Source organism: Pezoporus flaviventris, unplaced genomic scaffold (assembly GCF_033815535.1).
Source record: "Pezoporus flaviventris isolate CSIRO_AGI_PZ_B2104156 unplaced genomic scaffold, CSIRO_AGI_Pfla_v1 ptg000066l, whole genome shotgun sequence".
Classification (NCBI taxonomy): Eukaryota; Metazoa; Chordata; class Aves; order Psittaciformes; family Psittacidae; genus Pezoporus; species Pezoporus flaviventris.
This window is the reverse complement of record NW_026892614.1, coordinates 24332403-24343219: the sequence shown is the minus strand read 5'-3', so window position 1 is coordinate 24343219 and position 10817 is coordinate 24332403. Positions and strand designations below refer to the sequence as shown.

Sequence of the window (10817 nt, the reverse complement as noted above, 5' to 3'; positions counted from 1 at the left end):
ACAGTAGTAGGGATGGACTCTGAAGCATTGTGAGCGACAAAAGGTCAGGAATTTACTATTCCCTAATGATCATCTGTGGAGTGTTAAGAGAGGCAGTGGATTTTCTACCCATATACTGGCTTTTGTTACACATCCCTAAAATTTGTTAATTTTCACAGCTTTCAACTGCCAATATTAAATAAATAAATCCATAAGCCTTTCATGAATGGTGTACTGAAATATAGTACAACTTCTGTAGACAACGCTTTGCCAAACAAGATAATATCCCTTTCACTCAAAGACACAAATTGCAATATGCTGACTCCTCAAAAAAAAAAAAAAAAAAAGAATCCATAAGAAAAATAACTTTTTGTAGCCCTGAATGGAAAACACACTTTTGAAACTTGGTGTGCAACCTTTGGCTAAACACTTGTTTATTCATCCCTCTAGAGATGAGTAACAGCAGTTACCTCTTTTAGAAAAAAGGCTCAACCTGCAGGGAGCTCTTCAGCTGTGCAGAGCTGCTGCTGCCTGTGCAAATCTGCACTATGCAAAGGGACCTACCTGCTATTGTAGCTCTGGTAGTAAGTCTGGTAATGGGCAGATAGCAATGCAGGGGTGAGGGGACACAAGCAGCCACATGGTGTAAGGTGATAACCTGGTCCAAACTTGCTAAGCTCAAAACTATTTGATGAATTTTGGTGTGTTTTCTCTGTACCTGCAGGTTTATGGGCTAGGTCAACAATTGTTTGTTACCCTGATGCCAGCTTAAAATTGCAATACAACCCTTTTTGTACACGTTGCTTACTGTGTCAAGAATATGATCATCTACCTGACATGCATGACTCAGATCCCACCACGTGACCTGGTATCACACAGATTTAGTATTGAAAACTGCGGCCTAAGAGGGAGGGTTGATCGTACTGTGTTTAGATAAAATGGTAAATCTGGTGTTAAGCCAGACTAGAGCCAACATACCTGCTGAAATGATAGAATCACAGAATCATAGAATAGTTAGGGTTGGAAAGGACTTTAAGATCATCTAGTTCCAACCCCCCTTTCATGGGCAGGGGTACCACACGCTAAACCGTGTCACCCAGACTCCATCCAGCCTGGCCTTGAACACTGCCAGGGATGGAGCATTCACAACTTCCTTTGGCAACCCATTCCAGTGCCTCAACCCCCTCACAGTAAAGAACTTCTTCCTTATATCTAACCTAAACTTCCCATTTGCTACCCCTTTTCAATGATTCAAATGCATTTTTTTTTTTCTCCCTTTGGAAAGTATAATTTATTCCAGCAGACTTTCTGTTATAAAGAATCACCTTCCCTCTTTCTGCTCACCAGCTGCCAGGATGGAAACCTGAAGGTGACAAACACTGTGTATCTCCCTCTGCCAACTTGGCAGGGGTGGGTTTATGTCTCTATTGCAAGTCTCCGCTGTGGGATGATAGAGGAGTGCAGGTGCTGCATTCATGACTGTGGAACCATAAGCCTGGTCCACAGAGCTGTATGTTGCCAGGCTGACCATGCAAACTTGAAAACCTGGTCTGCAAGGGGAAATAAAAAGAAAGAAAACAATGAAAGTGGGGAACAGGCAAACAATTGGTCTGAACCTCCTTCTCAAATCAAATCACTTTTATTGCTGGAAAATTATAATAAATGAAAAAATGTGAGCTCCTGGAGAGCTGGTGGTCTGGTCCTTGCCACAGAAATTAACTCCATACCGGGCTGCAAGCAGGGAAAGAGAACTGACATGTTTCCTAATGCTCCATACTGGCACTAAACTCAAATTAACTCACACAGCATCTGAAGAAACGCAAAAAGGCAGTGCTTTTTTATTGCCTGGCACTCTGGTAATCAGAGTGTTTGTTGATTGCTTTTTTCCTTTTTTTAATTTATCAGTATTTTCTGAACAAAAATACTTTATCCTACAAACAGAATTTCTAATTGCATCATGCCCCTTGACTACTAGTTAGTTTCATCTCAAATAAAGATGAGATGATGCAATCATGAGAAAAATCAGCTCAAAAGAACAGTTGCTATCTGGGCTTGAAAAGAGTAGCACAAGCAAGCAACGTGGCTAGTGAGTCCCTTTGAATGGGATGAGACATGCTGCCTTCCCGTCAGCTCCACTTCATTTGTCCAGAGCATGCTGTAAAGCAGCTGGTGTTGGGGGACATCATGTAATATAAGAACAGAGAGCCTCTGCAATGTTGTCCTGCTTGAAAAATGAGTAAATATATTTGTCAATTGGAAAATTACAAAAATCCTTATGAATGAATAATGGATTTATCAGGTCGGCAATCTGCTAGTGAGTGACCAGCTCTGCATGCCTTACTCACAAAGCATGGTGCTCTTCCTATCCAAATCAGACGCAGGGACTGGCCCAAGAAGTGTGACAGAGAAGGATGACAGCAGATGACTGCTCCAAACACCAACAGCGAGAGACATTTGCTTTCCTGCCTGCAACCCGGGGAAGCATCTGTGTAGTTAGGACAGAAGCACTGCTACATTAACCCTTGTGAAACCATTAGCAGGGCACATAGCAAGTCCCATCTGTTTACTCAGGCCTCTGGGAGGGGGGAGAGCTGCTGTTTTGTTGTTCTTTAAGTGTGAATGACACATGATTCAATGGAGAATCTGGAAACTTTTGGTTGCTGTACCAATATTAAAGCTGTAGTGAACTGCATTTTAATCTTTCAAACAGGCAGAGACGTTAACTGACAGGCTTAATAGTTCACAGTTCAGAAAAACAAATAAATAAATTAGCTAGAATGAGTTGACCTTATAATCAAGAACTAAAACCACACCTTTGAGCACCATGTAACAAAAAGAATGAACAAATGGTTGTTTTCAGGTACACATGCAAAAAGACCATTTTTTAAACCACTAATTCCCTAAACTGTGTGAAGTGTTGCTCCTTGGCTCCATGGCAGGGGTCTGCAGCAGCGTGTGCAAGAAGGCAGCTGTTTGTGCCGTGGTGGGAAAGCTGGGCTCTGCACAGCTGGGCGCTGCACAGCCATGCAAAGGACAGGCAGCCCCTCTCCCAGAGAGCCTATGTTTCAAGTGCATGACTAGGGATAACAGATGGATAGAGACGGGAGACGATGAAAACAGTGGGATAACTGGCAGTCTGAAATCCCAGCTGCTTACTCGCTGTCTAATATTGCCAAGTTAAAATTTCACAGCCTTACTGTCACAGCAGAGTTCGCTCTGCTCTTCCTCACTGAGGAAGAGGAACAGCGAGACCTTTGTGCATGTTACAAAAGGGCTTTGGGCTGGAATTTGCTGCTGAACCAGATCCCCTAACTGATGCACACAATAAAAGTAGCAGGTTTCTCCACATCTCCTTCCTGCTTTATTAATGGAAAAGTGGTGTAGCGAAGAATAGTGGAGGCTGGTATGCTGGGCACATGGTTTTGGAGGTCAGCACCTCCAAAACAAACCTCTGAGACTGATATTCACTGGGGGTTAACATTGGCTTCAGAAGGTGGCCAGGACACAAGTGACACATTTCCTCCAAGGAAAGTGAGCCTGAGGTACAGCTGACAGTTTAATGTAGCTCCCAAGCAAGAGCAGCAAAACAGAAGTAATCTGTTATGGTGAAAGGGGCTCCACACCCAAGGAAGCTTTTAAGTGTAGGATTCAGAAATAAAAAACCCAAATGCCAATACTGGGACGAGTGCAGTTGAAGGCAGTCCACAGTTGCTGCTAAAATTGTCATGAGGTCATGACTCACCCAGGGCCGCCACTGAAACAGGGTGAAGAACCCGGCTGCTGCTCCACCCCTTGGGCAGGTCCCCACTCCTGGGGCATGGTGCTATGTGGCTCCCAAATTGCCAGCATTTGGGAGCTGCCTCTCTGCCTGCCAGGTCACCCCCATGCAAACGACAGCAAGGGGAAACCTCTCTATGTCCACTGCTCCGCCCCTTGCCTCACGGTGGCATCACTGCATGTGACCAATGACACCAAGCTATGTGGTGTAGCTGACATGCTGGAGGGAGGGGATGCCATCCAGAGGGGCCTTGAGAGGCTTGAGAGGTGAGCGAATGCCAACCTCATGAAGTTCAACAAGGCCAAGCTGGGGCACTCCCAAGCACAAATATAGGCTGACCTAGTGGAAAGTGTCCTTGCCAACGGCAGGGGCAATGGAAACAGATGATATTTAAGGTTCCTTCCAACCCAAACCATTCTGTGAATCGCAGAGTACAAATTAAGCAACGCTAATATGATGGTAGGGGTAATACGACCAGTAGCAATTCCTGTTTCTGGTAATAATTACTGTTTATCCTTGTTTGCTCTCTGCCTGGGTTCTCTATATTTCCCAGTCTGGTCTTGACACCTAGGAAAGCTAAAATTGCACCTTGATTTAAAGAAAAGGGAGATTTGTGTCACTACATCATAGAATCATAGAATGGTTAGTGTTGAAAGATGAGATCATCTAGTTCCAACCCCCCTGTCACAGGCAGGGACACCTAACTCTAGACCGTGTTGCTCAAGGCCCTGTCCAGTCTCGCCGTGAACACTGCCAGGGATGGAGCATTCACAACATCCTTGGGCAACCTCTTACAGTGCCTCACCCTCCTCACAGTAAAGAACTTCTTCCTTATATCTAGCCCAAACTTCGCCTGTTCAAGTTTAAACCCATTCAACCTTGTCCTATCCCTACAGTCTCTGATGAAAAGTCCCTCACGGGTATCCCAAGACATCATCCCAAGAGCAGTGGCTTTCAGACATGACACGTGTAAGGGGTCTCGTAGCGTGACCTCAGCTATGGCGCTGATACCAAGCACAGGGCCGGGCCCGACCCGGCGCAGCCCTTACGGACGGCTCAGCCGCCACCGTCCGTCAGGTCTACGCCGGGCCCGGGCCGGGCCAGCACCTGGAGGCGGGGCAGCACCGGGGCGGGTCTGGCCGCTGCCGGCGGGAGGAGCCAGGCCGGGGAAGGGGCGGCCCGGAGCGGCGCTGCCGGGACAGCAGCGCGAGAGGGGACTAGTCCGCGTCCGGGGAGCGCGGCTGCGTTCTGCTGGGGGGCTGGTGCCCTGGTGCCGGCGCCGGCGGGGTTGAGCTCACCATGGAGCCGGTGACCCGGTGGAGCCCGAAGCAAGTGGTGGACTGGACTAAGGGTAAGAGAGGCCGGGTGGGCGCCGCGGGAACTTTCCGGTGTCTTGCTGCGGGGTGACCCGCTGTCGGGCGGGGTAGCGCCGGCCGCCGCCGCTCCTCTCCCCGGAGCCGGGCTCCTCGGCGGGGCGACCGCGTGGCCGGCGGGGCCTTTGCCAGTGCCGCGGCGGTGCCGGCCCCAGTCCCGGCTCCGTGGGACACTTTCGGCGTGGTGTATGGGAGGAGGTGGCGGTTTACCGCGCCCTCCTGACTTGTCTGCTTACCTGCTAGTGCACTTGTGCGTGTTTCGGTCTTGTTTGGTTTGGTTTGGTTTTGGGACAAGGGGAAAGGGGAAGGTGAGTTTTCCGCCGGGCTGTGTGAGGGTGGGGAACATATATGTGTGTGTATATATATATATATATATATATATATATATATATATATATATATAGACATACATACAGTGGGGTCCCCTCAGGGCTCGATCCTCTTCCACTGTTGTGCTTGCATATCTATATAGCATCTATATGCTTGCACAGAGATAATAACTGTTCTCCTTAAGGTGGTTGATCCATGTGAGTTTACTTACAGCTTTTCAAACAAAACCTACTCACTGGTCGAAGAAACTTTCTATGTTGTAAGTTAAGCAAAAGCTGTATGAACTAGCTCAAGTAAGCAAGGACTTGATCCTGTTTAACGGTGATGGGATTAAAAAGCTGGGCTCCCGGTCGGAGAGCTGAGTAGTGTCTCCTTCATCCGTCTGTTTGTCCATGCATCCCTCCCACCCCTCATCTCTCGTGTCTGCGCTTGTTTCTCTCCCTCTCCCGCCTATCAGAACTTCCTATTCTGCTTCGAGGTTTGTTCACGATATTGACGGAGGTGTGGAAAGCTTCAGCTGGACTGATGTGCCAAGAAGGCACTTGGGAAGCTTGCACCCAGCTCCGGGAAGCTCTTTGGTGGGAGAGAGGAGGTGGGGACAAAGCAGGCACTGGGTCACGGCCTGCACCCGTGAGGTGCCCCGTTCCTGCTGTGGGGGACCTCTGCAGTGTTGGGTATCGTCGGGGTTTTTTTTTGTGAAGGCAGATTAAACCTCAGGTTTGTCAACTCCAGTTGGACCCTGTGAGTGTTTTCTGAGTGCCCACTGGGATATTGCTCTTGCAGTTCCCTCTCTACCTGGAATAAATTGAAAGGGAAATCACTATGAATTAGGTGAGGGATTTATGACTTTGGAAGGAGTGCTTCTGTTTTTTCGTAGGACTATGTTTTAGTGTGATTGCCTTTTGTTACATAAAGTATTTTCACAGGCTTTGCTGGAGTTGAAGTCTGTGTGAAGTTAGGAATGTTTTCAGAGGTGAAAGTTTCCCTGGATTAGAAGCGGCACTTACTTATAGCAGCCATTACTCCTCTGTCTCAGGACCATAATGCTGATTAGACTGCGTGCCTGTGGTCAGCACTTGGCAGTAGTTCGGCTCAAGACCGAGGCAAATTTGGAAAGCAGGCTCATGTTTTCACATAGAGTGAGATGGATACTCCCAGCCCTCCTGAGCTTGAACATGTACGTGAAGGGGCTGTGCCAGTGAGGGACCATCCAAGCAGCCTTTGTGAGAAGAGGATTCCATACAAACGTGCTGTGAAGTTATGCGTTAACATATAAATAACTTCCCCAGAAAGATCTCTTTTCCCTGATTGGTGTTGGTTTAAACAGGAGTGCATTGTTCCAATGAAATAAGCTTTTTGCTGTGGCATGTGGAATATTTATATAATGCTTTTCCCTCATTGTGTTTTTTCTCTTGGGCGCTGAAAGTTTGTTACCTTGCCAGATTAAAGATTAAACCTGCTAATCATTTTAAAAAGCTTTCTTATACTTCAGCATGCGTGGCTTGCTCTCTTGCATAATTTATTTTACTTGCAGGTTCCTTGAACAGGTAACTCTTTAGCTGGACCCTCAATTAGTGTTATGCAGAATAATTTGAGGGCTGGCTGTAGTTGGGAGGTGGATCTTCTGACTAATGCAAACACGTGTTCTTTGAAATGCAAAGGAATAAATTAAAGGCTGCTGATGACTTTTGTTTCTGCTGCTGTTTTTCAGTTTCTAGGTAAGCTTTTGACCTCTGGTACACAGTGTCATTTTATGTCACTCCCTGCATGACAAGACTGTAATAAAGAAATGACATGTGGAAACTTTTTCTTTATGGTTATGCTTTCATCGTCTGCACGTTAAAATTGACACTTTAATAGCTAGCTAACAGCTTTGTTAGCACAATGTTTCATAGTTTATTTTTAATCTGAAATGGTTATTTACTGTGTAGTTCACAGTCACTGGATTTTATGTTTGACCAAAACCTAACATTCTGTATTTTATCTTATGAATATTATATTTAATTCTCGAGGTTAATTTTGTAAAACAAGTTTTTAGAGGAGAGTTTATGCCATTTGTTTTCTTACACGTGCCATTTAGGAAGGAGGTGATACCATGATCTTCACTGAACCGGCCAAGCTCTGGGACAAAGTATTTGGCTAGTGGTATTTGCTGCCTGTAGTTAGTGCTGTGGTGCCATGGAGATGTATTCTAGAAGAATGACATAAATAACTGGTGGGAGATGCCAGTTCTCAGTGGGGAGATTGGTTTTGCAGATAATGATTCATGCTTATCGTACAACAATAACAACATCTTGGAAAATGTAGAGTGGCAGAAATAAGCGGTCTGACTTAATTCATTTTAATGTTCAATGTAAAGCTGAGAATATTTCTCCAGGGTTTTTCTTTTCCCTTACAAATCTTTGTACAATCAAGCAGCTGTAAAATAATTTATATATATATATGTATATAGATATAAATATAGCTTTTCCTAACCACAAGAAACATGAAACCTCCCCCCTATTCCATGAAACAAGCCCCCAAAAGCAAAGTCCAAAAGTAAGCTGCTAATTGCTGGAGAGTTGGCGTATTTGCTCTTGGTGGATTTGTTTTTTTTTTTTTTTTTTTAAAGTAGCTTTTGAACTAAGTTTTTTTTTACAAGGTAACTCTTATCCCAAAGAGTATTGTTCTGTGATTTTTGAGTTGTTCACTTCTAGGTAAATACTATAAATACCATTTATCTATAATTTAAAACAGAACCTATTAAGGAGTTGTAAGTTGAATGTGAATATGTTTAGATTTTTATAGTCAGGTTTTAAATAAAAAGTGCTCTGTTTGTTGCTACCATCAACAGCTGGTACAAAATGCAGTTGCTTGTCCTCTCGTGCTAATTCAGACTAGAATGCTGCTATTTTTTTGTGAGCAAGGGTGTTTTTTCTGTGTACCAACAGTAGCAGTCTATGTAGCTAGTAAGAGTTGGTCTAGCTAAACCAAAGCTACTGAGGAAGAGTTGTGCTTTTACTTGCTACCAGTTTTCTGTATAGCTTTGACCAAGGATGTAATAACTCTTTAGCTATAGCATCAGGTTTTGAAAACCATATCTTACATTTTTATAAGTACCTCCTTGATTTCTGTCTGGAAGAAGTGATGGTGGAGTTATAGGTTTCTCTTACAGCATGGCACAAATTGAATTGGTGTTTCGGAGCCATATTCGGCCATGAAAGGTGGTACTTTGGCTAGGATGCTATGTTGATTTGACTTGTGGTTCTGCTGGCATGGAGTTTATGTTCTTTGAATGATATAGCCTGCACTGTTTTCCTGACTACACTGGCAAGATTTTTTTGGGGTCATTCTGTGTTTAACCTGTGGTCTTGCTCTGATGCAGGCTAAGATCCTTACAGGCTCAAAATCCTCACCTGCATCTCACAGCACTCCCTTGTGAGCCCATGAAACTGAATTCACCCAGAGGCCCTTGAGGAATTCCTGGGGTTATCCAGGTTACTGTGGAACAGATGTATGCCTATGGAAGTTGTAGCATATCTGCTACTGCTGGTATATGTTTGTGGGCTTGCAGTTTTTTTGGCTGTCCTGAATGCAGAAGTGAGCAAGAACCCGTGTACTTCCATAGGGCTGTGTAAATGGAGATACATCTAGCACAAAAGTGATTTACTGGCATAGCAACAGTTTGAAGGGAACAGTGTTATGATGTGGAGGAGCCTTCTCTGGTCTCAGAAAACCCTGGCTACTGAAAACCCTGCAGCTAAGGTCATTCCTCAAAAGATGTGTGGGGGGGAGGAAAGCTGTGTATGGGATAGTCTCCTGTGTGAGGAATGTCACTGTCTTATTGGAGAACATTGATGTGCTTTGTTTGCTGTAGCCTGATCTGTCTCTTCCCCCTGCCCCCAGGCCTCACATACTTATGTGAGTTGTGTCTTCAAGCCAAATTTTACACGGTAAAGACAGTTGGATGCACTTGTGGTTAGAAGCGTCTGTTGTTGTGAGGCTCTGTTACAATTTGGCCTTTGTAGCTGTAGGCTCAGCTAGCTAGGGATCATGCGTCTGCTTTGGCCTCTTTACTGCACTCCAGGTACAGTTATTCCCTTCCTCTGTAGTTCATGGATATCACTTACTCCTGTGCCTATTATATCATGAAATACTCAGATTTCTATTCCTGGTAAAGCTTTCAGGCAACTGTATTTATTTATAGGGATGCTTGGGAGAAGATGGGGATATATGCTAATTTATAAATAGTTAGCAATTAATTGTGAGAGCCTGGTCTTCCTTTTTTTTTAGAGCTATCTTGCTTACCCAGGGAGATTTCAACAAGGTCACTCATGTTAACTGTGTGTGCTGGGAGTGCAAACTAGCTGGAATTTAGGAACAGTGATGAGTAATGCATAGCACCAGAGTTGTTATTTAGCCTTTTCTTTTTAGGTATCCTCAAATTAATGTTTTGTTCAAATTTTTTTTTTTTTTGAAAATAACAGTAAGAACCCCCTGATTATTTCTTCAGGCAGAATACTTTGATTTCAGTAAGAAGTGTAGAAGGCTGCCTATAACTGGGGCTGCAGAAGAATCTCTTTCCTCTATTTACTTGGATGCCTAAAAATACTTGTATAGAGTATTTGTTAAATAGATCAGAAAGTGACACTGAATAATCAGTCTTTGTAGATCTCGGCTGAAATTCTCCGTATAGCTGTCCCGTAATGATTTACTAGTGAAACCTGTATATACTAAATAGACCTATATATCTGTGGGCTGAAACAAAGTAAAAAGTTGCACAACGAGTTTGTGTTACTGCAGTCTTAAAATTATTCATTCATTGTTGCTGAGATCAGTGAAGGTGTATTGAAAAATATAAACCAAAGTTTGCCTCCGTGTTCATGTTTAGATCATGTTCTTGTGGTTTTTGCTGCATTGCACTTGAGCTGCTTGTGGGTTCTGTGAATTTTTTTCTTCTCCCTGATCTTTTCGTGTTCAAAGTCAGCTCTATTTATTTGCCATTAAATTTCTGTTCAAACTATTTTAACCAAACATCAGAAAGTCTAGAAATTGAAAGCTGTCAGCATAGTATCTGGAAAAGCAACATTTTAAATGCTAAAATCACAATGGGTGTTGGTGGAAAGTTGATTGTAGCCTTTGTAGAGGAATGCAGTGAAACTCTGATAACGCATTTTAGGTATATGATGTATATTTAGGTAGTACCTGTACCTAGGCTGTAGTGTTAAAAGCGGGTATGCTTGCTTGGTATTACCCAACTAGACACGTAAAGTGGTATACTTCTTAAGAGAAATTTCTTCTAATTGCTCAGTAGAAGGTACAGAGGTTGGCCAGTGGGCTGGTTGCTTTTTTCCTTCTGTCTTATAAAGAGTTTCCTT

General features: G+C 44.1%; 1 protein-coding gene across 2 annotated transcripts in view; it reads left to right on the top strand.

Annotated features, from left to right (window-relative positions):
• The first annotated feature begins 5032 nt into the window (after window positions 1-5032).
• The window catches only part of CNKSR3 (CNKSR family member 3), a 58682-nt gene continuing 52897 nt past the window's right edge, over window positions 5033-10817 (top strand). The window contains exons 1-2 of one of the 2 annotated variants that reach the window (XM_061471547.1): window positions 5039-5108; window positions 5918-6052. In XM_061471547.1, coding sequence (XP_061327531.1) covers window positions 5057-5108; window positions 5918-6052 — 187 coding nt within the window. In that variant the 5' untranslated portion in view covers window positions 5039-5056. Of the gene's footprint in view, window positions 5109-5917; window positions 6053-10817 lie in introns of both variants that reach the window. The other variant, XM_061471548.1, reaches the window with a different exon arrangement.